At 41.4% G+C, this 17,508-nt stretch overlaps 1 protein-coding gene across 2 annotated transcripts in view; it reads right to left on the reverse strand.

Annotated features, from left to right (window-relative positions):
* Positions 1–17,508, reverse strand: part of ADAMTS3 (ADAM metallopeptidase with thrombospondin type 1 motif 3) — a 314,479-nt gene that overhangs the window by 179,480 nt on the left and 117,491 nt on the right. For both annotated transcript variants that reach the window (XM_077276828.1, XM_077276837.1), the window contains exon 4: positions 12,215–12,365. In XM_077276828.1, coding sequence (XP_077132943.1) covers positions 12,215–12,365 — 151 coding nt within the window. The remainder of the gene's footprint in view (positions 1–12,214; positions 12,366–17,508) is intronic.

Genomic DNA, 17,508 nt, shown 5'->3' on the forward strand with positions numbered 1-17,508 from the left:
CCTTCAGTCTTTCAGTCCTTAATGCATGATATTTTCCGTGAATATTTGGATAAATTTATGATTGTGTATTTGGATGATATTTTGATTTTTTCTGATGACTGGGAGTCTCATGTTCAACAGGTCAGGAGGGTTTTTCAGGTTTTGCGGGAGAATTCTTTGTGTGTAAAGGGTTCAAAGTGTGTTTTTGGGGTTCAAAAGATTTCCTTTTTGGGGTATATTTTTTCCCCTTCTTCTATTGAGATGGACCCTGTCAAGGTTCGGGCTATTTGTGACTGGACGCGGCCTACTTCTCTTAAGAGTCTTCAGAAATTCTTGGGCTTTGCTAATTTTTATCGTCGATTTATAACTGGTTTTTCTGGCGTTGTTAAACCTCTGACGGATTTGACCAAAAAGGGTGCTGATGTTGCCAATTGGTCCCCTGCTGCTGTGGAGGCCTTTCGGGAGCTTAAGCGCCGCTTTTTGTCTGCCCCTGTGTTGCGCCAGCCTGATGTTTCTCTTCCCTTTCAGGTTGAGGTCGATGCTTCCGAGATCGGAGCGGGGGCGGTTTTGTCGCAGAAAAGTTCCGACTGCTCAGTGATGAGACCTTGTGCGTTCTTTTCTCGAAAATTTTCGGCCGCCGAGCGAAACTATGATGTTGGTAATCGGGAGATTTTGGCCATGAAGTGGGCATTTGAGGAGTGGCGTCATTGGCTTGAGGGTGCCAGACATCAGGTGGTAGTTTTGACGGACCACAAGAATCTGATTTATCTAGAGTCTGCCAGGCGCCTGAATCCTAGACAGGCACGATGGTCGTTGTTTTTTTCTCGGTTTAATTTTGTGGTTTCATACTTACCGGGTTCTAAAAATGTTAAGGCAGATGCTCTTTCTAGGAGTTTTGAGCCTGACTCTCCTGGGGATTCTGAACCTGCTGGTGTCCTTAAGGATGGGGTGGTTTTGTCTGCTGTCTCCCCAGATCTGCGACGTGCTTTGCAAGAATTTCAGGCGGATAGACCTGATCGTTGTCCGCCTGGTAGACTGTTTGTTCCTGATGATTGGACCAGTAGAGTCATCTCGGAAGTTCATTCTTCTTCGCTGGCAGGTCATCCTGGAATTTTTGGTACCAGAGATTTGGTGGCTAGATCCTTCTGGTGGCCTTCCCTGTCTCGGGATGTGCGTGTTTTTGTGCAGTCTTGTGATGTGTGTGCTCGGGCCAAGCCTTGTTGTTCTAGGGCTAGTGGGTTATTGTTGCCCTTGCCTGTTCCGAAGAGGCCTTGGACGCACATCTCTATGGACTTTATTTCTGATCTCCCTGTTTCTCAGAAGATGTCTGTCATCTGGGTGGTGTGTGACCGTTTTTCTAAAATGGTTCATTTGGTACCATTGCCTAAGTTGCCTTCCTCATCTGAGTTGGTCCCTCTATTTTTTCAAAATGTGGTTCGCTTGCATGGTATTCCGGAAAACATCGTTTCTGACAGGGGAACCCAGTTCGTGTCTAGATTTTGGCGGGCATTCTGTGCCAGGTTGGGCATTGATTTGTCTTTTTCGTCTGCATTCCATCCTCAGACTAATGGCCAGACGGAGCGAACTAATCAAACCTTGGAGACTTATTTGAGGTGTTTTGTGTCTGCGGATCAGGATGACTGGGTTGCCTTTTTGCCGTTGGCAGAATTTGCTCTTAATAATCGGGCTAGTTCTGCCACTTTGGTTTCTCCTTTCTTTTGCAATTCAGGGTTTCATCCTCGTTTTTCATCTGGTCAGGTGGAATCTTCGGATTGTCCTGGAGTGGATGCGGTGGTGGATCGGTTGCATCAGATTTGGGGACAAGTGGTGGACAATTTGAAGTTGTCCCAGGAGAGGACTCAGCAGTTTGCTAACTGCCGTCGTCGTGTTGGTCCTCGCCTTCGTGTTGGGGACTTGGTGTGGTTGTCTTCCCGTTTTGTCCCTATGAGGGTTTCTTCTCCTAAGTTTAAGCCTCGGTTCATCGGTCCTTATAGGATTTTGGAGATACTTAACCCTGTGTCCTTTCGTTTGGACCTCCCGGCATCTTTCGCTATCCATAATGTATTCCATCGGTCGTTGTTGCGAAGATATGAGGTACCGGTGGTTCCTTCTACTGAACCTCCTGCTCCTGTGCTGGCGGAGGGTGAATTGGAGTACGTTGTAGAGAAGATCTTGGATTCCCGTATTTCCAGACGGAGACTTCAATATCTGGTTAAATGGAAGGGCTATGGTCAGGAAGATAATTCCTGGGTAACTGCCTCTGATGTTCATGCCTCGGATTTGGTTCGTGCCTTTCATAGGGCTCATCCAGATCGCCCTGGCGGTTCTCGTGAGGGTTCGGTGCCCCCTCCTTAAGGGGGGGGTACTGTTGTGAATCCGCTTTTTGGGCTCCCCTGGTGGTTGCTGGTGGTACTGGTGACTTGTGTGTGCTTTGCTGTCTCAGTTCACCTGCTCCCATCAGTGTTTGGGAGTTTCCTATTTAGCCTTGCTCTCCAGTCATTTCCTTGCCGGTCATCATTGTAACCAGAGCCTTCGGTTGCATGTTCCTGCTACTAGTCTGCTGATCAGCTAAGTGGACTTTGTCCTTTTTGTTTTGTATCTTTTGTCCAGTTTGCAGTTTTTGTTATTCTCTGTAGCTGGAAGCTCTTGTGGGCTGAAATTGCCACTCCTGTGTCATGAGTTGACACAGGAGTCTTAAAGTAATTTCAGGATGGTTTTTTGAAAGGGTTTTCAGTTGACCGTGAAGTCCTCTTTTGTATCCTTCTGCTATCTAGTAAGTGGACCTCTCTTTGCTAAATCTACTTTCATACTGTGTATGTCTTTTCCTCTTAACTCACCGTTATTACATGTGGGGGGCTGCTATCATCTTTTGGGGTATTTCCCTAGAGGTAAGCCAGGTCTGTTCCTTCCTCTACCAGGCGTAGTTAGTCCTCCGGCTGGCGCGTGGCATCTAGGAAGTCGTAGGTATGCTCCCTGGCTACTATTAGTTGTGTGGTAGATTTAGCTCACGGTCAGCTCGAGATTCCATCACCCAGAGCTCGTCCGTTATTTTTGTGTTCTGATGTTTCCCTGCCATTGGGAATCATGACAGTAACCTACAGTAGAAAGATATTCTAGGACAAAGAGAAGAAAATCGTCACATTAAAAAGGGAAATTAAACACCGGTCAATTGGATATAAGTAATAATGGCAAAGTATATTATTAAAATTGATTAGAGCATCCTGTCACACATTGGTGTCAACAACTGGTACATTCCCAGATGTTCCCGAACCTAGGCTTGCTGAGCTCAGGTACATGTAGCCTTTCAATATGTTTCAATAAGAAGGCACATTATAAAAATAATTTTCATGCTCAGCAGGCTTTTCATGAACCTAAATAAACTATATATAATGTTCACAAAGTTAATGTTCACATAGGGTAGCTGTACAATTATTACGGTATGTTTTAAGGCAAGATCTGGAAAATAGCATTAGTAGCATAGTGTGAAAACGCAATGATAAAACAGGAAAGACCTACAGAGAATAGGATGACTGGGTTTAAATTGAGTTTACAAGTGAGTAAAGTAAAATAATTTTATTACTATAGCAATAAGCAAAAACAGGGGAGGAGGTATATTGAAAATGAGACCTGACCCTGGGTTGCAACAGCTTAAAAGATTAAATATTCTTATAAATTGTCCAAAAGCATAATTCTTCCTAATTAGTAAAATGGCCACATTCCCTGTGATACACATATAATAATTCCAATTTTGATGAAAAAAAAAATGAAATTAAATAAGTAATGTTACTGCTTCACATAAATCAGGCAGTAACCATGGGGCTTCGTAATCCATCCTTTAGATATGAAAAGGCACAAAGCACAAATTAATTGTTATGGCTACGTGCTGCTCTCTTCAGTGCACCAACAAAACACTTTAGCAAACACTCTGGACATTAAAAGAGGCCATTTCTAAAAGTTTCCTTCTGAAAATTGGCTAAGTGGCTCATTTTTTGTCAAACCAAATTTCCCACAGAATAGAAAAATGGGTGGTAAAAAGATCTTCAGACTGACCTCTAGAACACTTAACAACTCCTGCTGCACAAGGCTGTGAAAAGCAGGGCCAGCCACTACACCGAGGTCCTTTAGAAAGCTTCAAATGGCCATCTCTACCTCCTACCGGGGATTCAATGTAAACCATTGTTTGGGCAGCCTCTCATAGGAGAAGAGTGATCACACGTCCGATTCTGAAAAGAGGGGAAATTAGTTGTTTGTCTCCACATTTAGATGTGATGTTTTAATACAGAAAGGGGACAAAAGCTACAGTTCACCCTTTGTCTGATAGCTGGCCATTCTGTGTTAGCTAAGGCCGTCGGCACTTGTTCCTCTAAATTCGGATGAAAGCGGTATTGTCTAGAGACAGAAACATAGCATGTGAAATCATTTCAGCTGTCAGTACCAGGATCTTTGCTATAAATGCTAATTGGACAACTGTAAATCATGGGTCTACTTTTAGTTCACCTCCAATTTCTGTAGCTATAATTATAGTGTCAGCTTTAATGCTATATCCAACAGCAGAGTCAAGACCATGAAAAATTAAAATACACAATACATAAAGTATAATACGTAAAATAGTTAATTTATTAACTTTGTATTACAGACATATTGCATTGATAACTTCCTTCTCAATCATCCAGGGGATATTTATTTGGTATAGATGGACGTGGAGAAGGCTCGTTAGACCTTCTATTGTGCTGGCTTCTGCTCTAAGGTCTAGCATTCCCAAGCAACCAGGAGCAACACTCCAATCATCCTTTATTTCTACTAGTTTCCCACCTGTAACAAAGACACGGTCACCCACTGTCATGACAACTTTGCCATATATACAAGAATTCTTGCTAATAGAAAGCATGTAGAAAAGCTCACTTATTAGCCTTTACATTGTTAAGAGGTAATTACTTCACGCATTACAGACTTAGGTGTTTTTAACAATTTTTATTCTGTGCCACAGATATCAAACTTAATTTAATTTTGTGCATATTTTGGTTTCACTCATCACATTATTTAATAATTTGTACCTAATAAGCAGAATAATAGGTCAATTATGTAGTCAATGTAGAGCCTATTCCTAAGTCAAAAATGTAGTAATATTGTAAACAATTAAAGGTGCTTTTTGACACAAGTGAACCCCAAAATGCAGTAGACTGTATTAGAATTACTTTTCAATTATGTATAAGATGTAATAACAGAAAAAGCAAAAACAATAGTGCCTGAGGGTCACAGTTCCACCCCTCAGTGTGTCTGGGATGCAGTTACTGACAGCTCAGGCGTCCAATTTGGTACAGGGGCGTGCTGAAGTTGTCAGTACTTTGACTGACCGCTCAGTCGTCCAGTCTGGCGCAGGGCATGCTGAGCAGTTGGTGTTTGAGTAACAGCTCGGCCATCCTACCTAAGACTTGGAGACACTGGCTGTCTCCAGTTGTTCATTATTCCAGGTGAGTGCCAGGCTACTTAACTGGGCTGTCACTCCCAGACGTTCTCTCTGTGCCTTGCATTCTGTTTGTTGATCTTTCGTGGCTTGACCATGGACCTCGTTCTGACGATCTATCTGTTTAACAGCTTCTGCTCTGATCTGCTATCTCCTGGTATTCTGACCTCGGAACTTTACCTGACTACGCCTTTTTCTCCTGCTTCTGTTTATGAAGTACCTTCCTGTCTTTTGACCACTGGACCATGACCTGACAATTCTTTGCATCACCCCTCTGTCTATGATGTACCCTACTGGCTTTTGACCTTGGACTCCTTTACTGTCCCATCTCACGGCTTATCTGTGACCTCTCAGAGTCACATTATGTCTGGCAAATATGTTTTTCTTTTCTGCTAGTATGGAACCTATTCACATGCTCTATTACCAGGAGACAAATTTGATGCAGATGATTCAGGATCTGGCTAGGGAATGCCATGAATGTAATGTCAGTTGCAGGGTCATGCAATTAATTTGATAAATACCTTCTATAGCTCTCCACTGCTGGCAGGGGCTGTGACGTCAGTACCCTCTGATGTACAGTTGATCTCTCCAGAACCTGTAATGTCCCTCCCTGATACATTTTCTGGAGATAAATAACATATCCTTCCTCCTCCCTCTAGCTGATGGATTATTCTTTGTAAAAAGAAAGCTGGGGTCTCCGTCCTTGCCTCGATTTCCAAGAATTAAACTAAATCACGGTTAAGAATACTTACCCACTTCCACTCATCCCTGACCTATATAATCTACTTCTGAAGGCCATGGCTAAGAATAGGTCCTGTTGGTGCTTTAAAAATATTGAAGGTTATGATAAGCAAGAAAAAAATGTATGTCATGTACTAGGACCCCATTTATCACATAAAAGCAAGAGCTATGTACCCCGTGCAAGTGGAGCAGTAATGTGCTTGCATATCCTCCTGCTTTATTCACTGGATATAGGAGTAGTGGTCACACATGTGTACTACCACTTCCAGAGACCCATTGAAGATAAGAAAGTCATGGTCACACATGTGTATTACTGCTCCATTCTTACAGAATGTTAAAGGTACCGTCACACTCAGCAACGCTGCGGCGATATAGACAACGAGCCGACCTAAACTAGATCGCTGGAGCCTCGCTGTTTAGGTCGCTGTAGAGACGTCAAACACAGCAACTCCAGAACGATGCAGGAGCGATCCAGTGACGTAACGGCGACTCACTTCTCGTTCTCGCTGGTTGTTAGCTCCATGTCAAACATTGCTGGCATCGTTGCTTTTGATGTCAAACATGACGATACACGCCGACCTGGCGACGAAATAAAGTTCTGGACTTCTAGCTCCGACCAGCGATGGCACAGCGGGATCCAGATCGCTGCTGCGTGTCAAACACAACGAGATCGCTATCCAGGACGCTGCAACGTCACGGATCGTTGTCGTTCTCGTTGCAAAGTTGCTGAGTGTGACGGTACCTTAAGGCTTCTCTGCTCATGGGATTAATCAGGCCTCCACCAATCCAGATATCCTGTGGATAGCTGCTAAATGTTTTTCATGGAATACCCACTTTAATGACCAGGAATACTGAGTAGACTAAAGCAGTGTTTAGGACATTTGATATTTATATAGTGGTGAGACAATAAGCACTTAAATAAACACCAATATAAAAAAAATGCTAAGAAACAAGCAACACGCTACATATAAGCAGAAGGATAGCTAGTCAACATGCATAGACACTTATTTCTGCTCAAAAGAGGTTTGTCCACTATTGAAATTGACGGTTTATTGTTAAAAAATTGTATCACTTGTTGACTGGAGATTATCTGACTGTTGGGCCCCTTGTTTAGCTTTGTGTCTCCAACAAACTTTTTTTTTCAGAAAAAATCATAAGTTCTGCACCATACTTAACGAAAGGTTCTGGGTCCAAATGATTCAGTAAAAATACAATAAAAGCATAAAGGTATGTGCACATGTTGCAGATTTGCCTGCAGATTTTTTTGCACAGAATCTGCATCTTTTGCCAGAAAATGCGTGTAAAAATCAGCGCGGATTTGATGCGTTTTTTATGCGGATTTTCATGCTTTTTTTTCATGCAGATTTATATGCGTTTTTGTAAGCTAAATAGAGATCTATTAATGAACAAAAAAAAAGAATTGTGATATCATTTCTTGTCCAACCTCTTCATTTACATACTCCATTGAAGAATAATGTTTACACACACAGATAGATAGATGATAGATAGAGCTACAGATGGATAGATGATAGATAGATAGATCTACAGATAGATTATAGATAGATCTACAGATAGATAGATAGATAGATAGATAGATAGATAGATAGATAGATAGATCTATAGATAGATAGATAGATAGATAGATAGATAGATAGATAGATAGATAATAGATAGGTCTATAGATAAATCTATCTATTCATAGATCTATCTATTATCTATATATATCTATTATCCATCTATCTATAGATATATCTATCCATCTATCTATAGATATAGCTATCCATCTAGCTATAGATATATCTATCCATCTAGCTATAGATATATCTATCCATCTATTCGCCCTTTTCTTACTTTCGACTCTGCAAAAACTCTTACTGTTTCACTTATTCATTCTCGTCTGGACTATTGTAACTCTCCACTAATCGGCCTCCCTCTTACCAAACTCTCCCCCTCCAATCTGTCCTGAATGCTGCAGCCAGGATCATATTCCTCACCAACCGTTACACCGATGCTTCTACCTTGTGCCAGTCATTACACTGGCTACCCATCCACTCCAGAATCCAGTACAAAACTACTACCCTCATCCACAAAGCACTCCATGGCTCAGCACCACCCTACATTTCCTCTCTGGTCTCAGTCTACCAACCTACCCGTGCCCTCCGCTCCGCAAATGACCTCAGGTTAGCATCCTCAATAATCAGAACCTCCCACTCCCATCTCCAAGACTTTACACGTGCTGCGCCGATTCTTTGGAATGTACTACCTAGGTTAATACGATTAATCCCCACAGTTTTAAGCGAGCCCTAAAAACTTATTTGTTCAGATTGGCCTACCGCCTCAACGCATTAACCTAACTATCCCTGTGTGGCCCATTAAAAAAAAAAAAAAACATAATCAGGTTCCTCGCATCATGTTCTCATACACTTCATGCAGTTAATAGCATACATACTTAGGCTGTTAACTGGTTCATGCAGCTTTACATGAACACCCGAGCCTTACACTATGGCTGGTCCAAATAACGAAAGCAATTGTTACCATCCACCTCTCATGTCTCCCCTTTTCCCTCATAGTTTGTAAGCTTGCGAGCAGGGCCCTCACTCCTCTTGGTATCTGTTTTGAACTTTGATTTCTGTTATGCTGTAATGTCTATTGTCTGTACAAGTCCCCTCTATAAGTTGTAAAGCGCTGCGGAATATGTTGGCTTATAAAAATAAAAATTCTTCTTATTATTATTATTATTATTATTAAGGGGTTAATGTCACTTTTGATTGTAAGGTGACATTAAGCCCGGTTAGTAATGGAGAGGTGTCAATAAGACACCTATCCACTACTAATCCTATAGTAGTGAAAGAGTTAAATAAAGACACAGCCAGAAAAAAGTATTTTAATATCCTTAATTTCACCATACTTACAACCACACCTAATTCCCCAAAGCTAGCGATCACCTGCAAAAAATAAAAATAATAAACCAACGGTATACTCCCTGTTCTGATGCAGTCCAATTAATAACGAGTGTCCCACGACGATCTTCCCTATAGAACAGTGACATTGGAAGATGTCACTGATCCATAGGCCTCCAGTGACACACTGACAGGAGACAATGGCTCCTGCAGTGCATCGCTGAAGAGGTTACCCAAGTTCAGGCTCGCTTTACGACAATGCTGCATGGGAATTTTCTCACACAGCGCTGCCGGTGAGAGAATGAACTCGGGTGACCTCTCTCCCGGGAGCGGCGAAGGGATACATCGCGGAGGATTACTTCCGCTTGTCAGTTCATCGCAGAGGCCCTGTAGAGCACTGACATCATCCGATGTCACTGCTCTACATGGGAGATCATCGTGGGACACTCATTATTAACTGAACTACGGCAGAAAGATGAGTATAGGTTTTTTTATTATGTTATTTTTATTACAGGTGATCGATGGATTCAGGGACTAGGTGATTGGTGAGTATCTACTGTATGTTATATGTTGTATGTACTGTCTGCAATGTATGTCCTGTATGTCTGCTGTATGTTTTTTTTTACTACTGAACACATGCATTGTCTGATGGCACTACTTTCCCATCATCGGCTAGCTGTCACAGTGAGCATTCATTGCCGGATGGGAGCAATAGTCCCATCAGACAATGGCGGCTTACACAGACCCGCACACACACAGGGACACACACAGAGACACACACAGACCCACACATACACGCAGACCCCCGCACACAGACACGAACATAGTCTCCCCCCACTAACACAGTCTCCGCCCACACACTTCCCTCCTCCCAATCTGCAGCATTTCTCACACCTACATCCACAGCAAATCCGCAGATCTTTTTTACACCTGCGGTTTCACATAGAATAACATTGGTAGTGCGCTACACAGCGGATTTGATGCATTTCCGCGCTTCTGCATCTAAATCTGCAACGTGTGCACATAGCCTTAGGCTTGTCTAGCCTCGATTCTGACATAAAGAGATGTCCATCACCAGTCCCCACCAATCAGCTGTTATCATTTCTGTTAGCGGTTGGATGTAAACAGTGTACTGAGAGCAATATTGCAGTCCAGTACACTGTTTAGTGGCTGTTCCTGGCTGCTCCAGATCAGCTCCTATTGAAATGAATAGAAGCTGATCTGCAGTAAATGGCAGCAACCATTATACAGTGCATGGAATTGTGGTGTTCCACTCCCGACATTGTTTACATCCAGCAGCCACCAGAGTTGGTAACAGCTGATCGATGGGAGTACCGGGTGTCACGGGATCTTTTATTAATGACCTATCCTAAAAATAGGTCATCAAAATAATAATGCTGGAAAACTCCTTTAAATTGAATAGTTGTTCCAGAACTGAAAACAAGTTACTTGTGTACAAAATTCTATAAAAGTGTCTAAATTAAAGAAGTGTTAGCTATAGCTCCTCCCTATCTAGTGTTTGCAAAGCAAGCTAGATATCACTTCTCAATGTAAGTCTATGACAGCCAGAACGGGGCTCTCCTAGACTTACATTAAGAGCTTGTGACCGTTACCACTGACTTACGGTAAATCAGAGGCTGGGGTCCTAAGATGGCTGAGGACGACTGATGCGGCGCCAGAAACAACTGAAGACTGACGCTGGTAAATGCAATATTAGGGGCAGGGAATATGGATAAGTGATACCAGTCCAGCACTGAAATTGAAAAAAACGCTGGAGTGGTACTTTAACCCTAGAACGCATGACGTTAAAAATATACATATTAACGTATTGGGGGCCTTTTAGGCCCCCATGCACATAATGTAGAAAAACACACTTAAATAACTTTCACAAGTTTATTTCAAAATTGCTCAATAAAATATGAATAGTGGACAAAATTTTAATTATAATTTTTCACAGAAAACACCAAAAAATCTTTTTTTTCCCCAAATTTCACACAAAGACATGAAAACACACAAAAACGCATAGAAATCTATAGCAAACTAGCTGCAGCTACATTTTTATTCTAACTTTCTTTTCTATTATATTAGTCTTCCAAACAATTCTGACATGTTATTTTTTCAGAAGTGTATGCATGGTACTGAGTAAAATTACAGATTTCTCCTTCTTCGCCTTGTAAGATACCAAAGTCGCTTTGCTATTGAATCCAAAGACACTCTCATAAAGTGCTCGCTGACGATTGTGTTTCAGTGCTTCTGGAATTTCTCGTCTGTTTTGCTTTATAGTACCAACAAGTGTAATAGCTTTTCCAAGCAGAAAATTGCCTAGTTCAACATTGGGGAAATAATTGTCCATGGTAATGTTTCTAACTGAATTGAATATTGGAACAGCAAGAGTTTTGACTATTTCAGACCCCAGACAGCTCATTACTGTGTTCCGAAGGACCTGAGGTGATGTCATGGCCTTATCACTCCCTCCAAAAATCACATGACATCCTCACATGTTATTATCCACACCCTGGCCCCTCCACCAGCATTACTGAGTACAAATAAAGTAACTTGAGACACAAACACTACTGAGAACATTATAAAAATAGCGGGGGCCTAAAAGGCCCCCAATTCGTACAGATGTAGTTTTCACCAAACAAGCATTGTTACACCATAATGCCTATGAAAAAAATTATATGAACAAATGGATATTATCAACAACGACATACTTGAGGAATACCTGGAGTTTCAAAATTCTAACTAAAGTAATTTTGCAGATAATAGCAAAAATGTACGCATGGGGGCCTAAAAGGCCCCCAATATGCGTTCTAGGGTTAAGAGCGATATGGGCATTAGAAAAAAGTATACCTAAAAGAGTCCTGCCAGATGAAATTGATAAAGTTTCATTTTTAATACTAAAATCTATGTTTACAATTAAGATGTTGATTTCAATACCTCTTCACATACATTTCCACACTTATACATTTAAAAAGTCTTATTTTTTTCATCCTATCTATGCAATTTACTGTATTGGTCTAAGAAAGTTACAGATCAAGGACCCATAATTATTCACTGAGACTACAAGTACACAAGGCATAGAAAAGTAAGCTGGCTCTGCAGATCCACAATGTAATTTGCACCTAACCTGATCTGTTGGGGATGTCTTCAGGCATAGTTTTCTTTGCTGTTGATCTTTTGTATATTACATGTATTCTTCCTTCTTCTTCCTCTTTTTGTTTGCCTTTCTCCAAAGGTTCGATGAAGAATTCATCCTCTGTTGTCCGTATCATCCCAGCCTATAGCAAGGATAAGAAAATAAACATTTAGAAACATTTCTTTATTCTTTACATATAAAATATACTGTATGACCTGTTGAATCCAAGTTTTACTGAAGTTTATGTTTAATTTTAATCTAAATATGAAATGAACACTCAGGATGAGCGCACCATACTACTGCAGAACCTAACTTATTGTGAGCGCTGAAGGTCCGAATCCTATGGTGATGTTTTTGTTTTTTTAAATGGGCTTCATAATACGGTAGTGGAGAGCCTTTTAACCCTTTATTACAATGGATTTTGTCCTGTGAATCAACAGCAATGATGTACACCGAAATATACATCATATATACGTTGAAAGAAATTTAGACTCAAAAACTTTTCTCCTGTGTTCTCCCAAGGTTACACAGTGCACAACCTTTCAGGGCAATCATATATGGGTAGCAGATACTGATACATTGATTTGATTTACTATTCACTGCAAAGTTCTGGAAAACACTTGGAATTTGACATTTTTCCTTGGCAGCAGTCAAAAATGTCTTGAACTTCATTTTCTTGTCTAATATTTGATACCATCTTCCCACCGTCAGGGTCGAGGTTTGCCATAGGAAAAATCACTTTCGATGACTTCATAGCCAAACCACATGTTCTGCCTTGTTCATTCTCAAAGTTTCTTTCAGGTAAAACAGTGCAAGTCTATGACTAAGCATCCATTGAAATAATAAAGTCATCTGTTTCCATCATTTAGTCCACTTTATGGGTAGCATATTTCTCCAATGTTATGTAACAAGTTTAACTTTGGCTACTACAGAATTATTATCTTCTTTAGCAAGGCAAGGGTCTGAAATAAGTGAACCTTGCAGGCTTTATTGTGAAATAAGTCACTGTCCATCATGGTCTTTCTTCAGCTTCTATACTACAATATTACAGTGGTATAATGCCAATACATGGCAATACATTTGTTGCCATGTGCAAAGTAAACCATTACCATGAGCTGCCATGTAACAGAATAGGTGTCTTATTAGTTGGCTCACTCAAACCATTGTCTGAAAAAGTAATTTCTGTTGCTTTGACCTTATTAAAAGAAAATGTGGATGAAATAGTTTATACCAAAGGAAAATACAGCTCTGGCAAAAATTAAGAGACCACTGCAAAATGTTCAGTTTGTCTGATTTTTCACTTTATAGGTATATTATTGAGTAAAATGTAAATTGTTCTGTTATTCTATAAACTTCTGACAACATGTCTCTGAATTTCCAAGCAATAAATTTAGTATTTATGACACAGTGACACAGTGCATAAACACCATTATCAGGACTTATTTTCCAGAACACACACGTGGACTAGTAAGTTGAGGGCAGACAAAGTACGCCTGCGCCGGAGCCGCAGCATGAAGACAAGAAGAGGATGTCATCATAAGAAGATGGGAGGCCCCGGACCAGACCGCGATGCCCATCGGACCGGACCGCAGCGGGACCGCCCCTGGTTGAGTATAATATAACCTCTTTTTCTCATCTTTCAGGATACATCGGGGGCTTATCTACAGCATTCCAGAATGCTGTATTTAAGCCCCTGATGCCAGTGGGCTTAGCTCATCGTCGATTTTGGGGGTGACAGGTTCCCTTTTATGAGGATTTCTGAAAAACTGTATTGAAGGAGAAGAGAGGATGCTTGAATGATGCTGGCGTCTTAGACCAGGCTGATATATGATGGACAACCTTTAAATATGTAAGTAGAAGCGAGTTGAAGAAAGAAAAGCATGATAATTTTTTGTATGTAAAAGTATGCAACAAAGATGGAACTAATCCCCCTAATGCTCCCAAACTGACTCCACCCCCTTAAATTGTCACTGAAGGATGGAAATGCAGTGCATGTAGGATTCAGAACCCAGATTGGTAGGAGACCTGTTGTGTATGTGGTGTCCCCTATTGGCACATAGAAACCAATAAACCTACTCCTTAGCCAGGATTGTACCTATTGTTATCGCCCCACAATCCATTTATATACTACCGTCAAGTCAGTGTGACCCCCTGGCCAGTGACCCAAGTGCTATGCCCCTAGAAGTCTCGGCCATGCCTCCAATGAATATCATGCCTGCACTGGATGGGACCAACCTCCCATCAGGCCCTGCCCAGCCTTACAGCTCCTCCCATTACACAACCCAAATGGATGCAGCAGTTATATGTCAGTCTTTTGCTGCCACCCAAGACTCACTACAGGACAATTACTCACTCAAGGATGGCATGTCACCTCAACCCCTGCTGCTCGCCTGCAGTGCTCACCCAGACTGCTACCACTGGACCTCACACTCCAATCTAGGGGACCTGAAGCTGTAGAGCACCAGGAGAGTGTGTGGAGTCCCTGGAATCCTAGTGAAATGCTGGCCATGATGAGTAGAATGTCAGAGACCACAATGTTTCCCATGACATTTGTTAGCGAGGTAGAGAAAATTAGAAACAACTAATGCCCTGAATAACAAGGCAAAAACCCGGTCCAAAGCTAGTCTTATGTACGACCAGACCCAGTTAGGGGACCAAACCAGGCAAGGACGAAGAAGCTTCACATTTTATCATTGTGGAAAGCTCAGACACTTAATGACAAATTGCAGACTCCCTCCTAGACCAAGAAGAGAGCATGATAACCTCCCTCCTCCCCCTTCTCCAGTGGGGGGGAGTCAGGATCGCACTTGGAAAATGGCAAACCAAAGTCAGTACCTGCGTGCCTAATGTCCCTTAGTAATTTTGGTCCCACAACCCTTGTCCCCATTTCAATTATGGGCAGTGATCCCTTGCATTTTCTCATTGACAGTAGTGCAGCCAAATCAGTAGTAAGCAGATAAGATTTAAATGCAAGCTGCCTTGCCATGCAGTCTCTTCCTTGTGTTGTGGTAGAAGGAAAAACCAGACACACCCCAGTGACACAACCCATTACAGTTTCCTTCCAACCCAATCGGTCCACCCTCAGCAGACCCCGGTGAATCTCCTTGGTGCTGACCTGCTGCAGAAGATACATGCCAACATATAGTATCAGGAAGATGGAACTGTGCAACTCTCTGGTATCCTAAACAACGAGGAGGTTTGCCTACTGGCAGCCTGCGACTATAAGGCTAGTTTCACACTAGCGTTTTGGAGGAGCTGTGGAGGTCTGCAAACTTCCTCTGTGAAGCCCCGCCCTTGGCCGCTAGCTCCGCCTACTTCTGCATGCGGCCAGCATGCGGCCTGCGTACCTATCTTTAACATTAGGTACGCAGGTCGTGCGGCTGTATGCGGATGCTTCCGCATGCGTCGTTCTGACGATGCGGAGAAAAAAAAATTGCTACAAGCTGCGTTCTATGCTGGTTGCCGCATCATCAAAACAACGCATGTGGAAGGATCCGCATACAGCATCATGTATGTGTGATCCCGGCCTTAGAGATGACCTAAAGCCTGGAGCCCCTTCACCAAGAAAGCGACAGTACCTATTGAGTATGGCATAGGCAGATGTAGTATCCAAGACAGCGAAGAAGATTTTTAGAAAAAGAGCTATTGTTGAAATTACATCACCATGAAAAGAAGCAAGAACAACCAAACACATAGATTGGTGTGCATACCTAATTCAATAATATAAATAGAATAAAATGTATGATTTAATTGGAACACTGGAACATACAAAAACCACAAACACATAAAAAAAATTAAAACACATATACAACATGGTGATCAGACAAAATCCCTAACGATCGAGACATGGCATCCCTTATCAAAATACACATATGAAGCTTGAGCTAACAGTAAATAATTATCAATCAGTAATAAATGCAGAGTCAGGGACTGTTATGTGAGGTTAGTCCCAGAGCTCCCTTGTAACTTTGCTGCCATTCTCTATTCCATTATAGCCTATATTGACAGCATTATACTCCACCTATAATTGCCCACAAGCAAGAAGACATGTATATAGAGATCGGTGAGTTCTAATAAAGTAATGATGGGATAAACCTCTTAATATGAGGTAGTACTCACATTTAGTCATTTTTATCAGTAATTTATATGCCTAAATTGTTCACTATGAGGAAGGTCACTTCTATTTAACTTACCGTTTATCAGTTATGTATTAATGACATTTCTTCATAATGCAATCAGAAATCTAGGATGTATCTATTTCTCTTGTCTGAGAAGATTGGAAATGTTTTCAGGAATTTTCCTCTCATCCATTGCTATTGCTCACTTTTCATAACTCCCTCCAATTTTTTTCTCTTGGACAATTGCAGGTGGTTGACAGAGCACTAGCCTGCCATTACTTAAATAGAAGCCCCACTGAAAAGGATCAAGAGCTCTGTGTTTCATCAATTTAATATCCCTGCATTAACGCCAGCCAAGCAGACACAGAGACGATGCCAAGAGAAACATATGGGACTCAGCTGAAGGGGGGCCAGTTTTTAGAGACAGCTCTGTAGTCTAAACTTCTTAAGGAGTCGGTATAAGCATGCTTTCATTCAAAAGGTGCTGCTTCGTCTAAAAACACAGATTCAGCTTGAACACTGCTACCTTTCACCCTCCCTGTTAGCTTAAGGTGTATTTAGTTCAATGGTAGTATGAGGCCTGCGTCACATATACCTGCTGCTTGTATTTTTTTTCATGCCACTTTTTCTAACCTCACAAGAAAAAAAATATCAAGAAAACATAAATAGTGGAAAACGTGGAAAAAAATGTCAATTTATGTTTGAGCAACTCTCTTAAAGGGGTACATTTCTTAATACAATCCCCATGCCCATGCCTTTAAAGTATATAAAAGGGTGGTCAGAGGGCATACTTCTCTTCAAGTAATTGGCTCCAAGAAATCTGCCCTTTCATTTCAGAAAATTAGCATTTACTTTGCAACTGCTTCCAAAATAACAAATATAAAACACCCCTCCAAATCAAAATCATCATCTTCTGACAATCAAATTTTGCCAGCTGTGCCAAAATGTAGCCCAGAAATTTGCCAGTTTTACTGAAATTTGGTCCAGAAATTAGAAATGCGAGGAAATTATTTGCTTCAAGTCTAAAGTATTTCAAAGTATTTGTACTGCCAAGAGAAGATGTCTATGACACTCTGAGGTTTCCTAGGACTTTATCCAAATCCTTTAGGGCTCTTTAAAGGGAATCTGTCTGTACAATCAATCCCACCAAACTGTACATATGGGCAA

This window comes from Ranitomeya variabilis, chromosome 1 (assembly GCF_051348905.1).
Source record: "Ranitomeya variabilis isolate aRanVar5 chromosome 1, aRanVar5.hap1, whole genome shotgun sequence".
NCBI lineage: Eukaryota > Metazoa > Chordata > Amphibia > Anura > Dendrobatidae > Ranitomeya > Ranitomeya variabilis.